At 39.3% G+C, this 22,016-nt stretch overlaps 1 protein-coding gene across 1 annotated transcript; it reads right to left on the bottom strand.

Annotated features, from left to right (window-relative positions):
- On the bottom strand, positions 1–5,319 carry LOC121960297 (zinc finger protein 703-like). The gene is made up of 2 exons (XM_042509958.1): positions 4,748–5,319; positions 1–3,577 (listed from the first exon to the last, which is right to left on the bottom strand). Exons 1-2 carry the CDS (start codon positions 4,976–4,978, stop codon positions 2,054–2,056), a joined length of 1,755 nt encoding a protein of 584 aa, XP_042365892.1. The 5' UTR covers positions 4,979–5,319; the 3' UTR covers positions 1–2,053.
- Positions 5,320–22,016: the final 16,697 nt, after the last annotated feature.

Genomic DNA, 22,016 nt, shown 5'->3' with positions numbered 1-22,016 from the left:
TGATTTATTTAACAAAATATGACCTCCCCTGTAACTGGATTACCACCACACGGTGTTCCAATTTTTACATAAAAAATATCACATCTCATTTTCATTAATTTGCTGTGGAATTAAAAAAAAAAAAAAAAAGAAAGTTGAGGAGTTCAGAGAGAGAGAGAGATGTGATTTCAACAGTCATTCTCAAAGAATTTAAGACAAAACTGTCATCTGGCCTTCCAACATGTCTGCTTAGAGGACTGTAAAATGAGAAGAGATTTATATGGTAAACATGAAAGTCAGATTCCCGGTAAAAAATAAATACCACTTCTCAGTAGAAATAAACAAAACATAAGTAACCGAAACAAATCATCACGAAGCATGGGGCTGGATAAACAGTTAGGAGTGTACGCTGTCGAGCTTACATGCATGTCTTGCAGGGAGAAAGCGACTGTGGCCAGACTTGCATCAGCCCACGGCTGCAGCTTATTGCCATCCCTGCCACACGACATTTTTCTGCACTAAATCATCATCATTTGCAGCAAGAATCCTGAACATCCAAGAGCCCATTACGCAGCGTCCAACCGTCAATTTGCCGAGCCCACGGGGCGGCAGGAGTCACCCAAGGGCAGTCATTGCTGTTGCAAAAGTATCCGAGCAATGTGCACACATGCAAGAGCCACATGTGTCCTCTGACGTTCGGGGAGTGGAGCCTGTTTGGAAATCTTGTATTTAATGTATAAAGAAAGTGTAAAGATGCACTCAAGTCAAAATCCAGGACTTGCACTCCCACATCCACATGAATTCAGTCTTATGTAGAGGAAGCAGCAACTTGTCCCAATTAAAGTAAAAACTTAAAGTAACAGCCGGACATTTTGGAGATACGCTTATTGGCTATCTGGCTGCAAAGACGAGACCAATGATGCCTAACTTGAATCTGTTTGTTAAGTAGGAAGCTACAGGCAGCAGCTGGTTAGCTTAGCTTAGCACAAAGATTTGAAACAGGAGAAAACAGCTACCCGGGCTCTGTATCTGCACCTCTGACAGGCTGCTCTCATTAACAGTCTGTATGTTTTCCTATGAAAAGTAATGCACCCAAATTTGTACATATCCCATGTAGTTGTGAGCTAGTAATTTGTGAATAATCACTGTATTTTGGAAGGCTAATGCTCTGATTGGAGTAAACAAGGAAGTGGTCCAGAGTGGTCTTGTAAAGAGGCAGGTTGGGGTGGTAGATGGGTCACAAAATACAGGACTTTCCCAAGCAAACGTTTTTCAAACAATGTTAACTTGTGACTGAGTCATTTTAAGGTTAGTCCTCACCATGTTTCTTTTTTTATAAACCTAACCACAGTAACTTTAAGTACCTAAACCTAACCTCTGTAACTTTAGGTTTATTATGCAACTTTACGTAAAGCGCGTCATTCGTGGGGTGGTGATTCACACAGAAAACATAAGACTTTCCCACAGAAACGCGAGTTCAGAAACGTAAACTTCAAGTCATTTTAAGTTAAGTTTTTGCCACGTTTCTTTTTTCTTAACCTAACCACAGTAACATTAATTGCCTAAATCTAACCTCCATAATTTTATGTTAATTGTGATGTTAATTGTGAAAGAAGATCACTTATGGAGTGATAATTCGCAGGATATCATAGAAAGCATTTTATAAGGTTACACTGCCTCTGAAGTTCGCTAATTAACGTGCAATATAGCATTTGTTAAATGATATATTGTCCAAGAAAATAAAAATTTCCCCCCTGGAGTCCCGTTGCCTCCATAAAATATCCAATTGTCTTTTTTTACACTTTGTTTTTTCAGTTTTAAAAAAATAGATATAGCATGCTTGATAGTGCGCTTTAGAGATGTAGGTAGGTAGATTTTGTTACCTTTGTACAGACTAGCAGGCTAGCCACATTTCCAGATTTGTGCTAAGCTAAGCTAAAACAAGCTAAGCTAACAAAACAAAAGATATCAGAGTGTGGCATTAATCTTCTCGTCTAAATCTCCACAAGACAGCAAACAAGCTTCATTCCCAAAATGTTGAACTATTCCTTTAAACATGTAAGTGGACGGTGTATCACTGGAAGCCCAGAGCAGACGCAGATCCGAGTCTTTGACTGTAGAGAGCGTAATGAGGGTAGTACGGCCCCGTGGTGGGCAGAGAGTGCAGGGAGATGGACGAAGGTCCAGGGGGCAGGTGGACCTTACTGTAGGGGTGATAGCGAGCTAAACCCAGGCTGGGTGGCGCCCTCAGAGAGAGGGAGCTGGGCATGGAGCCTGGACTGCTCTGGTGGGGGAGGTGGAGGTGGCAGGAGGCAGGTCCAGAGGAGGAGACAGAGAGCAGCTTACTGTCCATCCCTAAAGGCAGGGCGGTGTGCGTGCGGAGGTGAGCCAGGAGCTCGTCGGATGTGGCGAAACGTTTGTCGCAAGGCCCACCGGCGGAGACCCAGTTACAGGCGTGAGGCAGGGGGTCGTTGGGAAGCATGAAGCCGTAAGTGTAAAGGGGATGCGAGAGGGAGGAGGACACGCTGGAGGACATAGAGTTTTGGTGGAGGGAGTGGAGCGGATGGGAGGGGTACACCAACGGGAAGTTTGATTTTAGGGAGGTAGGGTCGTGGATGCAGGAGTTGCAGTTGCTTCCGCCGAGGTGGGATACACCCGGGTAGCTCAGACAGTAGGGGTCCCGGCATAAACTCTGCATGAAGGATGGAGGGGAGGCACCTGTAAGTGGGCTAGAGCTTGGGTGCTTTCCTGGGACTCCCATGCCTCCTACGCCAAGGCTCGACTTTGTCGGGTCCAGCCCGGGAACAAACTGAGATGGGTAGCCAGCGTAAGCCCCAACTACAGATCCGTGGTAGCCCATGTTAGAGGAGGGCAGGGGGAAGAGCGGCTGGTTTGTCTTGTAAGGGGAAATGGGTGTAATGCGTCCAGGGCCAAGGTTGGGCTGCGCTGACTCCACCTTGCCTCCCTCGTGGTTGGAACCCCCGTCAGAGCTGCCATTACTGCAGTTCGTGCTGGCTCGGACATGGCTGGAGTTTGCATCATGTGGACTGTCCGAGTTGGTCTTTACATCAGCGTCTTTTTTGGTGTTGTTGCTGTTCAAGCTGGTGGGACTGCTCTGCTCGTGTGCACTTTCTCCACTAGGAGTCTGGGAGTGTGACGTGGGCAGTCCACCAGGAGACTGGCTCTGTTTGTGAGGCTGGTGCTGAGTGTGTCCCGGTGGGGTGCCACTGCTGGCTCTGGGGGAAGCGGCATGAGGCGGATAGGACTGCTGGCCGTTGGTTGAACTTCCATTAGTGGTAACATTATTGCTGGGTACCCTGAACCCAACTTTATCGCTGCTGTTGTTAGAGCTGCTGCTGGTGACTCCGTCTCTGCGGCAGTCTGCGCTGCCTTTGTTGTAGGGCTTGAAGCTGCACTTGTCCTCCAGGGAGGGGCGATGCTCCCCGAGCTTCAGGCCGGAGCCAGACGACCGACTGCTGGACTCCTTGTCCCCCTGGTTGCAGGAGGAGCCCAGCTTGGAGGAGGACGGAGGGTCTGGTTTACCGATCTGAGAGCAGGTCTGTGCCAGCAGAGCCAGTGGACTCTTCTTAGCATCCAGCTACAGCAAAATATACATTCTAATTAGATTTGTGTGTTTTATGGTCAGAGACATTTTTGCATAAATGCAAACAAACAAACCAAAATGGCAGCTCGTGTTCAGTAAACTGGTTTCAGATTCACATTCAGACAACTTCATTAATCCCAATCTGTTTGAATAGCTTGCCTCTATATACAACATATAGCAACATGTAGATACATAAATAGATTAGTGATACATATTGATGAAAATATGCTGAGAAGTTCAGTTGCATGAGGGCAATTATAAAAATTAGTTAATATCTGACAGGTGATATTTACTTAATCTGAACTGAGGCTGCAACTACTGATTATTTTAATTGGCAATTAACCTGAGACATTTTCTCATTTAATTAATGAATAAATTGACAAACATGGTAAAATACCCCCAGTATTATTTCCCAAAGTCCAATCTTCAAATTGCTGCTTATAGAGTTCAAACAAAGAGTCCATTGTCGAAACAAGAAAAGCAACTATTTTCATAATCGATTAATCGTTTTAATTTTCAAGGGAAAACATTCAAAAACTGCCAAATATTTACTCATTTAAGCTTCTCATATAAGATGATTTGCTGCTTTTCCCCTTCATATATCATATAAATCACCACGTATTATAAAAAGTATTTGTGGGGTTTAGGAGTTTTGATCGAACAAAAGAGGACATTTAATGACATCGCCTTAGGCTCTTGGCAATTGTAAAGAGTATCTTTTAAAAATATATTCATAGTTCATACCCTAAATGATTAAAAGATAATTAAATTAATGATTAGTTGCATCCCTATTTGCTTGTTTCGTCTGAAAATAATCATTTTTTATATGGGACAAAGAAAAGCAGCAAACACGAGTAGAACAATAAATTGGTCATCAAAAAAGTTGCTTATTCATTTTCTGTCGATTAACTATTCAATTAATCGGCTAATTTAAACATAAAACTAATGGAAACTGCCATTACTCGAGTGGCTTAATATGATCATTAAGTAATAATAATACAATACAGCGGCAGAGAATATGCTGGATTAATTAAAATGGATATTCTCTTCTATTTTGGACATGTCTTTGTACATTTCAGCACACTGCTGTGTAATCAGAAAACCCTGCAGTGCAAAAACTCTCCTCTCTAACTGATAAATCTGTTTCAAAAGGACAATAAATACCTCGATGCTGACTGGAGCGGGCGTCAGAGGCTGTAAATACTCCGGGTGTAGCAAGTGTCCGGTGTGCGCAGTCAACATCTTGAGAACTCGGATTGGAAGCCGCTTTGCCTGCCGGAGAGGGTCCAGAGGGGTCAACAAAGACACCACAGCACCGGGACGGGACTTTGGACTGTCGCTGGTCTCACTGAGCTCGATCCGCGTACTTACTGATCCTGGAGGCAGATATTTCATTGGAGAGAGGGCGCTGCGCTCTGTGCGGATGCGCGTAAAGGCTACTTATAGTCCCAAATAGAGTGACGATTAAATGTAATCCATGCGTCCCAAAACAAACAAATAAAAAAACTCAGCTGGACGTCCTCAAATGTCCCGAGGGACGGAGATAAACCTCTCAAATCGTTGGAAGCATCTTCCTACTCCTAATCCAATTTCAAACCAAGAAAATAAAAGTCCGCGGTGTAAAATTCAGCGCGTAAAATGGACCGATTGTCTCTTCTGTAAACGACCAGACTGTAGTTCAAATATTCCAAGTGTTGGAGAGGAAACGTCCCAGTGCGTGTCCTCTGTCCGGACTTCAGCAGCTCACTGATCACAACAGGCAGGGCTTCAAAGTGTCCGCTGGGTGGCCGCATCACTGATGAGCGGGGCGGGGAGGGGCGCGCGTGAGGGCGGAGCGACGGCACCCTCCATGTGACAATCCACTCCTCCATCCTCTGACATAACAGGGTGGAGGAGGGAACCATTCAGAGCTTTTACTTTAGATAAAAGTAGAAATACTGCAGCATAAAAATACTGTTAAAAGTAAAAGTCATGCGATTAATCTCAGTTATAGGAGCGCATATTATGTTAATTCTATACATTATTTTTATTGTATATGAAAATGCACAAACTTGTATGTATTGAATTCATTAACTGATTAGCAGAGAGGGAGTAGGAAAAAAAAGGGTTCATACTTCTCCTACTCCTTTTTGAATATGTGACATGAAGTTTCTTGTTGCTTGTTTGAATCATGTTGTTTTTCATGTTGTTATAAGCATGTTGCTTTTAACATGCATTTTACATTACAATAAAGTGATATTATTTTCTGAACTTAGACTCTTCAGACTGTTCAATTATTTGGCTCTACCCACACATTATTATTTAAAAACATATTTCATTGTGTAAATATTCTGTGAAAGCACCAATAGTCACAATATTGTCACAATATCGATATTGAGGTATTGGGTACAAAATATTGTGATATTTTCTCCATATCGCCAACCTTACTTTGTATACTACTTGGTAGATGAGTAGGATACTAGGGGTAAAGTAACTAGTAGGGTAAAGTAACAAGTAACTATATAAGTTAAATACTGGTTGAGGAGCAAAAAGTACAATATTTGTCTCTAAAATGTACTAGGGTTAAAATATAAAATTGCATAAAAGGGAAATACTCAAGTAAAGCACAAGTACCTCAAAACTGTACCTTAGTTACCTTGTAATTAGGTATAAATTCTACCACTGTGTTTACTTTAGCCTAATGTGATAAATAAAGTCATCTGTACTTACTATTTCTCATGATCCCTTTGTTTTTTGGAAGATAATGTGATACTTTGACTTATTATATTCTACATGTGGAGCTTTTTGGGCTATATTATAACGAATCTGGAATCCTTCCTCCAGCACTTGATGAGCTCAGATAAAGCCGGGCCAATCTTTAAAAAACTACCAACTGTGCCCACAAAATTACCCAAAACTAAAAAATTAGCCAACATCTATCTTTTGTGCATTCATAAATTGGACGATTTGGTGGTCTAACCATCTGAGAGTTTTATGTGTTTATACCAGAGTTGTACTTTCTTAATATTTTTGGTTGATCGAGATGCACAAACCAAAAAAAGCATGAAATTTGTGAATATTTGTCAAAGATGTTGTAACCCATGACTAAGAGAAGACATGTCGCACAAGGCTTCATAACCAAAGCCTAATTGAAAAATCCTGAGCCTTGTATCAGAAGGTTCAATAACAGATTACAGTTTTAACATCAAATGTTCGACATATGACTGCGTAAACTCAAAGGTTAGTCAGAATGGAAAAATAAGCATTGCTCAGAATGTCAGATGGTGTAATTTCCAGCTCATGAAACATAGATCTAAGGCACGAGCAGGAACTCTCCCCGCTGTCAACTTCACAGAGAGAAGGATACTATGAGTGTACTGGGACACAGTGCTTAAACCCCTTATTAAAACTAAAAATGCACTTTTGTGAATGTAATGGTGCGGAGAACAAAGAGCAGTGGAAATAAGTCATATGGTCACATGAGTCATGCTTCACTCAGTTGTCAACAAGCAGATGAGTACAGGGCAAACACCAAAGGGGGGGTTACTACTCCAGATGTTCATTTTTCATTGCAAAGGGCAATCTGCATCAAAATATGTAGTTACTCTCTGAGACATAACTAAGTCAAATCTGAACACACAGACATGGTACACATATTTTTAGATTAAGTGTAACTTAGACTTTCAGAGGATGTCACTATCTCTGATTATAATTGCGTGCGAGTGCCCCTAAATCCGCTTTGAAATCATAGAAAAACTAGAATTACCGTCTTGTAGTTGTATGCCTCCACGAACCAGTGAAGTTGTATTTACAGTTAACATCCATGTCTGTCCAGACTCACATGTAGCCATGACAGAACACATGGCTTCAAATATAGATGTTGCTATAGAGACGTTACATCGTCTAAAACATGGATGCTTCACACATACGTAAGCCACCACCCTCAATCAGCACAGAAGATCTATACAATGAGCACGGTTTCAAGATTAGTGTCACCAATTCATTATCTGGCCAAATCTTTCCCCCTCTGTCCCTAAGATATGATGTTGATTAATGGATAGAAAGTTTAGTTTTTACAGAATATAATGATATAAACAGGGAAGTCAACCTTTGACCTTTTGGACACTGAAAGTCATCATGTCACAATTTTTATTCTACTAGACAATTGTGGGAAATTTTGTCACAATTACCACAAGATTTTTATTTATTTATGTTTTTTTACTTTTTAGGTGACAGCGTCCTTTGAACAATAAATTCTTCTAAGTTTATCAATTAGTCTAAGTGGACATTTGTGCCAAATTTGAAGAAATTCCCTCGAGGTATTCTTGAGATATCACATTCACAAGAATGAGACGGAGAAGGTCACAGTGACACCTCTGACCACCAAAATCTAAACAATTCATCACTGAACCCAGGTGGATATTTGTGCCAAATTTGAAGAAATTCCCTTAAGATGTTCTTAAGGTACCGCTTTCATGAGAATGAGACAGATCTGGTCAGTGACCTTGAGTCCAGCTGGACGTTAGTGGCCAATTTTAAGATGTTCTTGAGCTACACATTCATGAGGACGAGGCAGATGAGGTCACAGTAACCTTGAGCTTTGACCTTTGCAATCTAAACAGTTCATCTTTGAATCAAAGTGGACGATTGTGCCAAATTTTATAGAGAATCCTCAAATTGTTCTTGAAATATCACGTTCACAGGAGTCGACGGATGGATGGACAGACAACACGAAAACAGTGCTTCAGGCCACTGCTGTCATCGGTGCGGTAGCATAAAGAGACTCCAAAACCATCATATTCTTAAGTTTTTTCGTATCAGAGTAAACTAGTAATAGTTATCTATACATAAATTGGTACAATGCAAACAAAAGCAAAATGTATACCAATATAAGCTTAAAATAAGGATCCCACAGCTAGTTTGCTAACTGACCCTGTATTTGCATTACTTCCTGTTTACATCCCCAAAGCCCCTAAATAATGGGAAGTGTAGTTCAAAAACTTAGACCATAATCCACAATTATTTAACATATTTTTCTGCTGATAAGTAATGAGTGGAGTTGAGCGGCAGCAGAACATTAGATACATTTGAAACAGATATTGCAATGAAATGTTCTATGTCAATTGGCATGACTTACTCTATTACCACATTACATGCATGTACTGTTATGCACAGTATGTTCTTTGGCAATGTACTGTAAGTCACAGAACAAATGGAAAAAAGACTTAAATCTAGTTGATAGATACACAAACAAGACAGGTCACATTTTTTCTTTAATCCTTTAACCCTCTGAAGTCCACAAATCTGTTTGCAAAGTGCCCCACACTGTATTTGTATTATGCTCAGGTTTAACACTATATTATTATCTCTTTAACCTTTAACTTGAAAACATTCAGGAATGCTTTTAATTTTGACATGTGGATTGATGGATCATTTGTCTTTTGGCATTTTGTCCTGTGCAAAAAAAAAAAAAAAAAAATCAATCAGATATACAGTACGTGTCACTGGGGTCTATTTTCTTTTATTAATTTATGCCATTTATATACCAGGGAAGACAAATGTGATAAAGACAGATCGCCTCTATATTAATGGTTCTATAAATCTGGAATGTTAATAACTTTATTGCATTACTGTCTGCTGACTGACTTTGCAATGAGCTAATTTTGTTAACCTAATTATACAATGAATTGGTTAAAGCACTTAAAAATTACGGCTGACAAGAACTATTAGCAGCAGCCCAAAAATAGTCTCAGTCTGAGGGGCTTTGATTCTCTGAATCCTTTCGCAGCCTCAATTGAGTGCGAAATCATTCCTAATCCCTCCTAACCTGTGGGCAAAAGGCTGCATAATGTGAATTAGCTGACGGATATTTGTACGTATCTTGCATGGCTCCCCTTAATCTTCAAAAGCAACGGTTCGCATGTAAATCTGAAGAAAGGGTAATAAATTAATACTAATGGAAAAGCGCATGCAGTTTGGTTCTTTCTTTGCTTGCAGGCCATGTTAACGATATGAAAACAGCACCCAGTCACTTGTAGGGGAAGAAAAAAAAACATTTGGCTAAAGTAACTGTCGCCTTGACCTCATGCCCTAAACAGCAGAAACAGCCACTCTCAGCCATCCATCAATGTCCCATTTGTGATAAGAAGCAGAGAGTGGGAGCACCATCTCATCAGGAAACAAGGTCACAGTCTGCACCGCTGCAGAGGAGGGAGCTCTGCTGTGGCTTCAGGGGGGAAACACAAACAGCAGGAGTGGTGCTTTGCCTTATCAAGTGTTTGCACAGTACAGTAGTTGTTAGTATACAGCCACAGATCTACATTAGGGCATTAAGAATTTAAAGAATATATTATATTAAGGGTCCAGTGTGAAGGATTTAGGGGGAAAATGGCAGAAATTGTTTTCTTGTCACATATAATCACCTGAAAATACTAATTGTTGTGTTTTCTTTAGCTTAAAATGAGCTAATTTTTGTCTTTGTTTTTTATTGCCCCTTTTATGTGGAACTGTGCAAAATTTTGTTGAGTAACATAAAAACAGACATTGATTTAGTACATATGGCTGATTTAATTTCTTCTTCTTTAAACCTGCAGAAATAGATTTTTTGGCTACTTGGGGGTACTGTAACAAGCTGTAAATACAACACTGACATATTAAATAAATCTACCATGTTCCTATCTATCTATCTACAGGGAGCAGAACCCTGTCTGCGGAGATCACCATGTTGCACCACCATGTTTCTGTAGTAGCCCAAAACGGACAAACCAAACACTCGCTCTAGACAGGGCAATTTGCAATTTCATATTAGCAACTGTAGTTAGAGGCCCAGCCACAACAAGAGCTTGGGGCAGAAGCTTTTTTATGAGAAAATTCTGCTTTCTTCAATGATTTTACCAGCTAAAATCACCAATCTGTTTGTTTTGGAGAGAAAGAGACCTCTGTGGATAATTCTGCCCCTGGTAAAAACCTATTAAAAGTGAACACTGAAGGATTCTAACCAGGAGAAGTTTCAGCTGCAATCTGCAGTCCTCTGTAACACAGGCTATCTCTGCTAGCAAATCATCTGTGGTTTTAACAGTAGCAGTGAGTTCCCCCGAAGATAAAGAATAGTCATGCTTCACTCCTAAGACACTGATTATTAAGTTATGTTCATCTTTTTTATCACTACAAGTTGAAAAACACTCATCTATCAATGTTTATTGTTGTGTTTCTGTTATCGAGAATTAGACATTTTTATGACAGTGCTTTCCTTGCTCATTACAAATGTTCCAACAAAACAAGTTCATCCTCAACAATATTTTGCAAGAGAACTGTCACTGCATCCTCTGTTCATCGCCCAGAATGATTATGACTTGTTCAAAGTCATACAAACAACCCAGAGAGTTTTTTCCCCATATAGCAGAATGATAATGTATAACTCCAGGCCTTTATCTAGCACTGACACAGTGCTATGGAAATCGGTCTGGCAATGTGAGAATAATTCAGTGGCAATGCTCAGTCACTTAGATCTTTAAACCTGCAGTAATTGATTTTTTGGCCACTTGGGGGCACCGTAACAAGCTGTAAATACAACACTGACTTAAGTTAGAAAACGTGTTTGCAAACACTGTTTCCTGCACTAATGTACACTAATGGCACTTCACCTGAAACAGTGAGTGCCTCCGTTAACATCAGAAGAATTTATTCCATGTCTACAAATTACAATTTTAGGTTCACTAAAAGAATACTTCACTGATTTAGCTTTGCACTCCTACAGCATTGTTAGCTGTCTGACAGTTTTAAGCAACAGAACCAGAGACATCGTCCGTTTTGTTGCTGCACATTTCAACAACTAATGCCTACATTCCCCACAATGCATCTTGTCAATGACCAACTAATTTAGCTAAATGCTCCAAAATGTTCACCTGCCAGTCGTTAACTTTGTCTGCCATTAAGTGCTTGGCACACAGCGGATTCAACAGAACTTTTATCCAGACTAAAATGGTAAAGTTGCTTTCGGAAAACCAAAACAATCTGCTGAAAGATGCTAAAAGATGCTCCGCAGAGCTGAGGTGAGGAAGTTACGAGAGTAGCTTAAAATTCAGTATAATTCCATTAATGTTCCTCAGTCTCTGGTCCTTTTATGTGTATTTGGGTCAAAATATACTTTCTGTCTCTTACGTTCCTTTTACAAACCATAAAGGCTGGACACACTGGACTAGCTTTGTTTGCCCATTTTTTCCACAAACTACAAACACAGGTTTTTCCTGTGTGGCTGGTTTAGAAATTCCTATCCAACAGAAGACAAAACACAGGTGTAGATCTCTTCAAGATGAAGAGAATTAGAAGGAAAAAGGACCGCTGGAGAAGAAAGTCCAAATAAGGTCAAACTCTAAGAGAAAGGCCACAAAAAAGGAACAAGCTCTTCTCTTTACCTTCTCACGATTTGCCTTGAAGTTGCTCATTAACAGGCTGTGGCACAGTGTCTGTGAGTGATTGTGCTTTCCTGTTGTAGCTTAATTTGAGACGGGTTTCCTCTTGCTTCCTCATCTCAAAAACATAATCAAAGCGGCAACACGTGGAAAAACAATGGAACCAAAAAAGGTCTTAAAGATTCCCACTATGACAAAAATGGTGTTTGATCTGTACTAAAAGGCAAAGAGTGATTAATATTGTACTCATTTTTCTCTTTGATGTGTTTAATTAAGCTATGGAGAGGGACATATATTTATACAGCTCTAAACACCAGGTGTGTCCTTAGCCTGCTGCACCTGTTGTATTTTTATCCTACAGATTTTTCAAGCTGCTTCCGAAACACTCATTTTAAAGTCAGTTGACACTTTGCCAAACCTCATGCTCCTGCTATTTCCATTCCAGCACCATAAAGATGCTTTTTATAACAAGTTGCATTTTCTTTTTCAATCTCGTAGATAAGTAAATGCATAATATGATAGTCATCAACTTTCATATCACGTTATAACTTAAAATCAGTATACTGCTGCAACCCTAAGTCCAAAATGCATGCTCCTGGTTTGATTCATTTGCAAAGACAGAAATATAAAGACATCTTAATGTCATAAAACCGATCATTATTGAATATAAGAGTCCTGCAAGACAAAGCAGGCATTTCCGAAGTGTTTTCACTAGTTGTTTTTCACCGTAAAATACAGCATGAAACAGAAAAGAAGTGTCTGTTAAACATTTATGTAAAAATAATTTAATCTACGTGTTGCACACACCAGCATGCTCAAGTCTGTCCACCTGTCAAATCAACTGTCAAACCCAAACTCAAAACCTTAAAGGTTTTTACCATGTCTTTTGCACACACACACAGACAACACACAAAAAGGCACACTTTCTCAGTAGCACAGATGCATTTTGCATGTCCTGTGGGTGGAACGATCCAGAGAGATCATGCTGCCAGAGGACGCCAGCCTGCAATCAGATTGTACTGTGCTGTTCAGTGAAATTTCATCTGACATCAAAGATGTTTTTTCACACCCCTCTAGATTTGGCTTTTTGTAGAGGATCTTATTCCAAAAACTCAGAGCTGCCTGCTGGCTACCGTGTAAAAATAAAAAGGGCTCTTGTTTTTACTGCTTAAAAAGGCAAAATATACAATGTTTTACTGCAGCTTTTTATTTAACTAGTTAGAGCAATATACATTATATGATGTATGTCGCCCTTAAATACCAATTTTAATACTCTCATGGGGTTCACTTTTTAAAACTAATTTTATATACAGAACCCAAATGAGTCCTTAAACATGGAAATTAATTAACATTTCAGCACCTCCTATTCTCTCATCTCAAAGTCAATGGGTTTTTTTTTTTATGTTTTTTTTGTTTAGAAGCTTGAAATGAGGTCTGTGGTTAACACAAGCAAGAGTCTTTCATGTTTTATTCTTTAACATAAAATCAAGCTGCGACAAACACGGCTTTACAGCCTAGTTGTGGTGGCAACACGACTGCAGTGTAGTTCATTTTAGCCTAGCAAAAGCTTTTTACTTAAGGTGATTACATTTGGCAAAAATCCTAGAAGTGGGGTGAATTATGAAGATTATCTTGCTGAACAAAATGTGTAACCCAAGTATCATAAACATTTGTTTACCACAGAGCTTATTTTCTGCAATGATCCAAAATCCAATGGAAAAATCGCATAGGCTTTTTGACAAGGGAACCAGGGCGGCATTAGCTCCTGGGTTGGCCTACACAAAATGTCAGGCACTCTATTAACCAACTCATGGTTGTAATGTTAACATTAATTAGCTAGCTAACTAGCAACAGGTGATGGACTTCACTAAAGACTTAAAGATTAGCATACCCGGCTTACTAGCTTGCTGGAAGTAACTTAGCCTTGTGTTGCTAAGGCCAAGCATAATAACTAGCTTTACATAACATTATTTTTGTGAAGTCAACTTGCACTTCCACTGTGTAGTATTCTGCAACCATGAATGGGCCAAGAGGTTACTATATCAGAGTTAAGGGGAAAATTAGCGTCTCTGCTCTATAGTGTTACATTTGACAAATTCATAAGTCCTCATCCTCAAAGCCTTTTCCCTTGTATGAATAAATTAAAACATAACCCACTATTAACAATATAGCATAAATCATTTTTTGAGTTGCTTTTCTAAAGAAAGTCATTCTGTAATAAGCTTCCAAATGGGACTCTAGGACATGTAGCTTTAGCTCCAGCCTCCAGCTTTATATTACATATAGCCAAAGCCCCAAGAAAGTGGCACCAGGCTTTGAAGCCAAGTGGAGGAACAGTGTGTTTACACTGTCAGGTGATGTGCTACCCTGCAGCGCAAAAAGACTTTATCCTATTGACATACATGGCAAGGGAGATGTCTAAATCAGTGGATCGATTTTTTTGAGCGTCACAACATCCACAAAATGACTCGTTTCATTGTCAGAATTTGATCCATTCAGTCCGATGGCATTTTGAAAGTTGAGAAGAGATGAACAATTAAATAAATTAATCCCCATCCAAGTTAGTTGAGCACCAAACCACAAGTTAGCCATTTAGCTGGCGGATATAACCTAAGCCACGCTCGGCCGTGTATGGCTGCCCTAAGTCTCAGGTGCCCTTTATATGCTGCACAATACAAAAGTGGTGCCCATCATCCCCAGGTAATCTGGGTGATTTACTGCACAGCGTTTAACAATGTTAAAAGGGTTTTGTGTAAAATAAGCCGCTTACTCACCAGAATGGCCTGAAGACCGGAGGGTGGGCAGAATGTTTCTGCAGCAACCCATTCTGCCACTGGGGCGTCGTTACCAGCTAATCTCCAGATGAGTTGCGCCGCCAATATTAGTTCCCATCTGACTCAGATGGTGCACACTACAGTGCTCCCAAACAACCAGCGGAGAGGGTGGAGCAGTGGGCATGTTTCCACATGTTAACGCTGTTGATCAACTGTCTGTAAGCCAAGTCAACAGAAAAAAATAAAGTCAAAGTCAAGACATAAACATTACAAAACCAAATTTCTCCACCTCTAAATGGACAGCGTTTTGAGATGCAGCACTAAAGCCATTTTGTATTTCACTTCTCTCTTTTTTTTTTTTTTTACTTTAAAATTAACTAGTTAGTTATCAATTAATGAGTGTCGGTTTTTCAAAAGCAAAATTAACCAAAACTGATATTCCTAATTTATAAACTGCAAAAAAAAAGCTTAATGGCACTATTGGATAAATGACAATTTCCCAACATATATAATTACATTTTCCTCAAATTAAGGCCAATGCCCTGGATGTCTCAATGACCATATTAGCTATGTAAACAATCCAAATATGAAAACCTTATTGCCTCTCCTGTTAACATTGACCTTTGGTCTCAAAACTCTCTGTTACTTCTCAATCTCTAAATTTAGTCTTTATTGGACAACTTCCAAAATGTAGACAGGATTCTCAGAGCTTATTAGGAATGCCGCATCCCCGTTACCTGGATTGACCTCAGTTTTTCTGTGCTGCATTTAGACGCCTTTCACAAACTATTTGACCCCTTAAAACCTGAGCAAATTGGTTTGATTTCTTTCAAACTCAAACTTAGTTTTAAAAAAGAGGGGAGGAGTATTAAAAAATGATCCAAAAAATAGGGAAAAAAGTCCAGAAAAATGTTTAATTATAATAATTTTATATTTAAATTTATGTTGCAGGAAAAAAATGTGTACAACATTAATACTCATCTTTTATTTTCAGCACTTTTTAGGTCATTTTTTTTGTTTTTTATTTATTTATTATTATAAATAATAAATAAATTTATTTATTTATTTATTTGCTTGATTTCAGGTAATTTTCTGTTCACTTTTTTTTTTAAGTTCTTCATTGCTAATTTTTGGGCCATATCTGCTTAGTTTGCTCATTGCCCTCTCATGTCTTTGTGAAAGAAATCAAACCAATTTGCTCAGCTTTCAAAGGATAAATAAAGCTCTGTTGCAGTTTGTTATTGTAACCTTTTCATAAAATCTATTTCGTTTGGAAACTGAGACTGTGAGAGTAAGACGGACATTGGCTTTAGATAAACCCGTGGCATAAAACCCTGACAAATGTGATAAGCCTGGCCTCCGCTTTGCATCTGTCGAAGTGTTACAAACAGAACGGAGATCAATGGTAAATGATTGGCCAGCTACTGTGTGGAGTGAAGGCTGCAGGGAGCAATGGAATGGTTTGTTTAGAGCCTCCGGGGCTGCGCAGTCACAATCAATTTCCCTGCAGCGGTCGAGCAAAAGTTCACTACATCTCTCAAATACCCTGAAAAGTTAAAGTAGAGAGGAATGATTGTAAGAGTGGATGTCAAACCTGTATACTTGTAAGGGATGCATTGTAACATGTATATGACATATATATAACATAACATATATTAAAAACAGTGCTTTGGAAATTTTCATTATTTTTTTAAAGGGATGTTGCTATGCTCGGCAAGCTTTATTCTTGCATGGCACATATAGAGTTTACAGTTAAAATATCCTTTGTGTTTTATATAAATCTTAGATCCTTGATTTTCGGACAGAGGTTTTAGCAGAGTCCTCATTTCTTGCCAGCAACTGTAGATTTTTCTGGATGAAATAACTTTGACTAATCAATTCCATTGCTAGCTAGATAATTAATATACCTAAATGAATTGGTTAATATGACATCTGAATGATTTTAAAATTAGCCCCATCACAAAGTCTGAAAAGCACACTTGGTGGCAATATCATAGATGTATGAATTGAACTGGATACAGTATTAAACGTAGGGGGCAATCCATTCAGTTGCTCAGTGGAGCATGAAGTCAAAGTGGTATGTATGTTAGCAAGACAAGCCGTGCTGACACTGCTAATGGTGCTAACAGAGCTAACAGTGATAACAGTCAGCAATGCTAAAGGGGTTTTACAGCTCAAAACTGAGCCACTAACTCACTGAGGTGGGCTGGGGTGAATGGAGGGTGGACACAATGTTTCCATAGCAACACTAGGTGGGTGTCCATTGCAGATTTGTGCAAAACGTAAGCAATGTCTTTGAAATGTTGATAAAACACAATTACGAGATGACTGTGTTTCCTTTGAGTGATGTTCTGTGACTTCTCCTCTGGTGATAACATCCCAAGAAGCATGGTGATTGATGTTCAAAACATTAGCAGCTTTATTTCTGAGGGATGTCTGGGAGGTGATAGTGCACGATTTCAGGAGTTGTGGATTTAAAACTCTCAGATGGTCCACTCAACTTTATGCAATGCGAGAACACCTCTTGTAGCTCCTGCTGCATCATGAGGGAGCCAGCTACTGACAAGCGCATAGCAATAGCATCATGTGACCTATACAAGCCAAAAGAAAAAAAGGTGCTGAAATACTGATATCCATATTTTAGGACTCATTACTGGGGCACTCAAAAAGTATACTGCCTTTCAGATATAGCAAAGTGTTTCAAAGCATTTTCATAAGACAGAGCAATGTAAAAATAGTAAAAATTGAGAGAGAAAGCTCTTTAAAAACAGCACAAATTGGCCTCTAAATATACCATTTAGACTGCAAAAGCACACATCATAAATCATAAATGCAACTTAACCTTTTTCGCAGCACTGAAAAAGGAATACCACACAGTCTGCCGGGTGTTAAATGTTTCCTTTTTGAGACATTTTGTGTTTTTCGCACAGATTCCCAGTGTTGATAATGGGAAAGAAGGCGACACAGAAGTCAATTGCTCTTATACTAGATCCCCATTAATCCTGAAGCTGTCTATAAAATCAAAGAAGAAGCAGTTGGCTGTATCAGAGCACTGGACCAGGAACTATGTCACGCATTGATCCCCCCCCGTTCAATAAGTTACATTGATAGAAAACCCTGTGGCTTATTCAAACAGAAAAAAGCCAGAGGAACTCTCCTCGCATGCTCCCCACTTTGATGGCTTTATTTACTTAACCCTCAGCACAGCCCTCATTCATAAATGTCAGGAATGAATCCACGCACCATTTAGAAACCCAAATGTGAGCTACACCAAACATAGGCTGTGTTCCCGCGTGTGCATGCAACTGCATAATCACTGGTCAGCAGCGACTATTTCAACCTTAAAAAACACAGCATTTACAGGAGGAGAAAGATGCATTTCAGCGTTCGTCCCACATCTGTCATCGCTCAGCACACACCGCACGCCTCCTCTGCGCTCCCTCAAGACATGCCAGCGAAGCAGACAAAGTCTGTCATAACACTTGACTCGTGGTTTAACAGACTATGGCAACACTGGAAGGTGGTAAATGAGATTGCTTTCTTTATTTGTATTTCTGTCGCTGCGAATAAATCAAAGCAAGAGCATGCATGTTGCGCTGAATAAAACCAAACTGCCCTGCAGTGACTGTGTGTTTTCTAAAGGGGAAAACCACTTTAATTTCTAATTCTGTCAGACATACAATATGTCCCTGAGGCGAAAAAGGTGTCCGGTTTCAATCTTGTGTGCCGTCGTGACAGTTGAAGGGAGCGAGAGAGGGGAAGAGGGCGTCCATATTGTGCCTGTCAGTCACAGAGATCGGGGGGGGGGGGGGGGGGGCGCCGTTGTCAAACCACTTGTCAGGCTTTGATGTTACAAAGGACGGAAGAGCTCAATTAAAAGGCCATTATTGTGTAAGTAAATCAACGCCTATCAGCCATGTCACTTCCAACAAATGATCCTCACCCGGCTGCAGCAGGCTCATTTATTTTACGCATGATATTTGACTGCAGAGATCAAGATAACGGATGCACTTACTGATCGGCTGCAATGTTCACAGAGATGGAGGGGATGAGGAATTATTTCAAATGAAATCAGAATGCGGTTTATTGCCAAGAAGGTTTTCACATACAAGGAATTTGCTTTGGCGTATTGGTGCTTGATGTAGACATATTAAAGGGATAGTTCTGATTTTTTGAAGTGGAGCTTTACGGGGTACTTATCTCCAGTCAGTGTATTTACATACAGTAGATGTCAGTCAGCATGCTTAGAGTTTGGAGAAGCAGACTGGAGTCTGACACAGAAGCTAATGCTGCCTTCACATGGTCCTTGGAAATATCGCATTTATTGTATTTATGAGGTATGAGCACATGAAAGGCCCTCCAATGTCTTAATTACGCGTAAGAAATTGGTAGATTTCGATGATACCCAAGTGCCAAGTTATGACGTGCAACCCATCTACTTTGTATCTTCAATGCTGTTCCAACTTAACCATCTCGAAGCAAGTCAGAGGAACGACGTCCCAACTGAGACGCTACGACTTTCCGACGTCACATGAATGCAGCATCAGCAATGTCCTGCCGTGGATGAGGGCCAACAAAATAATGTATTTTAGCCACCTGAAAAAATCTCACCTAAAATAATGAATATTAGTTAAAGTGTCAGTATATCGCTTTACCTTTCCAATAGACAGCCTGTTTTGACGGCAAACCTGACTTTATCTCCCATTCTAAGCAATCTCATCTAAGCAACCAAACTCTGTTTAGAAAATACACAGTTTTAGCTCACTGAACATGGGAGCTGCTTATCTACCGTTGCTTCCAGAAGTTGGTTGTGGTGGCGTGCTGAGTGATATCTACTGTTTGTAATATACAGTAAATGGATAAGTATCAAATACAACCCCACTTCAAAAGCCCCACTTCTATCCCTTTAAGTGAAAATGAAATAAATAATAGAAATTAATAATACAAGCAAGTGTAGCAAAACTCAAGAAAAAAAAACAAAAATTTGAAAAAAAAATCAATAAAAATATGAGAAATCCTATTGAAAATCAACAAAAAAACTATATAAAAATATGTTATTTTTATCTGAATAGTAAAACATCAGCTGTGCAGTTTTTAGAACAGGTATTTATGGGCAGAAATGTGCAACATATTGTCCGAAAGAATGTGCAAAAGTTCCCAGCATAGTAAAAAAAGAATATGTGCAATGTAGGGAAATATTAGTCCAAAAGATAATCAGGATTAATGTTTATGTTAAAGCAATATTTTCTCGTCTAGTTGTGTACAGTGATTATTAACGGTATGTTTTACAGCTAATTCTGAAGATGATATGCGTCACAGTGTGTCAATGCTCAAAAAGTCATGACTTATTCTGTTAATCACCCAACATGCCTCTCCTTTAGTTTGTGATGACAAAGTGCTCTATTTAGGAAGTTAGATTGAAACGTCTGGGGTCTAATTTATCGCTCCAGGATGAATACATGAATGTGAAGTAGCGCCATATTTCACACACACCTCTCTCCCCCTGCCCGCCTCACCCTCAGATGGAATATTATTACCGCTGCCCCAGAAAGTTGCGGAGGGAACCGTTTTTCACCTGAACAAGCATTACGGTGTCATGTTGAACATTATTCACCATGTGCGGAGCGCGCTGACACACCGTGAAATATTTTCTGCGCTGACCTCAGATTTCTGCTGAAGTAGGACAGTTTCCCCTCTGGCTCCGAATGTACGCAGAACTTTAGAGGGTGAGATAATGTCATGATTTTTCCACAGAATCATAAATACAGATTTACTCCTGATATCTCTGAGGCATGGATGACTTGTATTCCAACATTCAGCTCCTGAGATTTCACTCCCACTTGCTCTCTGTTACTCCTATCCGTATGGGATGTTGACTCAGAGGCATTGATCACTTCTGCCCAGAGAAATATCTGGTTAAAAGATAAGACATTTATGTGTTATTCAGTGGTAAATAACATAAATAACCCTAATATTAATACTAATAAAATCAATGTAGTCATTATAGCTAAATGTGGAAACACCTATTTCAGCGGGAACTACTGCAGAGGAAGTTTTAAGTACTTTGCCAGGTGTTTTTATCCCAGCTCGCAATTTTTTTCTTTTAGTTCCCAGGATGTTCTTCTTAAAGAAAAAGTAACATTATCTATAAAAATCAAAAAAATCAAAAAAAGTGCCAAACACTTACACTCATACTGCTCAGCACACAAAAGGTGCTTTTCAAAATCAGGCTATAAAATATATTATACATTAATATGATTCTCTACTTTTAGTGAGTTTATATGTTTAACCATCAGTCCTAATCACAATATATATATATATATATATATATATATATATATATATATATATATTTTTTTTTTTTTATAATATATATAATATAATATATATATATATATATTTTATTATTATTAATTTATGTTCAATATACTACATGCAAAGTAGATATTTGATTATCACAGTCTGCAACAACACTGATTGTGACAATGCACCTAGTGGAAATAGCATGTATAAAATAGTGAAAAAGTCATCTAGTAGAAAAAAGTAAAAAATTCCAAATTCCAGGCAAAAGCCCAGGATGACACTCAAAAATAATACAAGTCATGTTTTTATGCTTTGATGGCTGTGGGATCAAAAACTGCAGTTTGAATGGGTTTCAATGGAGCATTTTTTGCAGTTAACAGTCTGAATGTAACTGTTTAGTTTCCACAGTGTCTTTTAGACAAATTAATCAAAAATACACTATCTTGCCAAACTTTATATCATATGCATGAATACAACCAAAATTTTCAAAAAATGAAGAACATGTAGCTTTTGCCTCAGTCCTTTAACATTATATCATTATGCATTCATTTATATGAACTAAATATTTACTAGCTTCAGCTGAAAAAACTCCTTGCTACATTTCAGAAGAGAAAATTTGAAGGTTGCTGGCTCGAAATGAGAAGCTGACACATGTGGTAAACGCTTCATAGTTAAGGTGTTTGTGGGTAAAAGTGCAAGTCGTCTCCTCACTTCCTGCCAAACGGTGCAATAAATTACTCACAGCGTGGCCACATCCAGCCTCAGTTTTCCCTGTCTCATGTATCCATGCGCATTTGTGTACACATGTGGGTGGTGCTGCTGAGGTTACTGCAGATTGTCACGAGGATAACAGAACTAAAAGCACTTTCCTCCACTGTCATGCGTGATAAATGGGTTTCAAAACGAGACTGAGCATATATTATATCACCTGTAAGGTATACACACTGCCGAGACCATAACTCTCCT

Source organism: Plectropomus leopardus, chromosome 20, assembly GCF_008729295.1.
Source record: "Plectropomus leopardus isolate mb chromosome 20, YSFRI_Pleo_2.0, whole genome shotgun sequence".
Lineage (NCBI taxonomy): Eukaryota > Metazoa > Chordata > Actinopteri > Perciformes > Serranidae > Plectropomus > Plectropomus leopardus.
Note: the sequence above shows the minus strand (reverse complement) of the source record. Positions and strands in the feature narration are given on the sequence as shown.

What these genes read in the sequence shown, in the direction of transcription:
- LOC121960297 (XM_042509958.1), bottom strand. Translation starts at nt 4,978, where the DNA reads ATGAAATATCTGCCTCCAGGATCAGTAAGTACGCGGATCGAGCTCAGT. An exon ending in CCGCTCCAGTCAGCATCGAG is followed by an intron (nt 3,578 to 4,747) that starts GTATTTATTGTC and finishes ATTTTGCTGTAG; the next exon opens with CTGGATGCTAAGAAGAGTCC.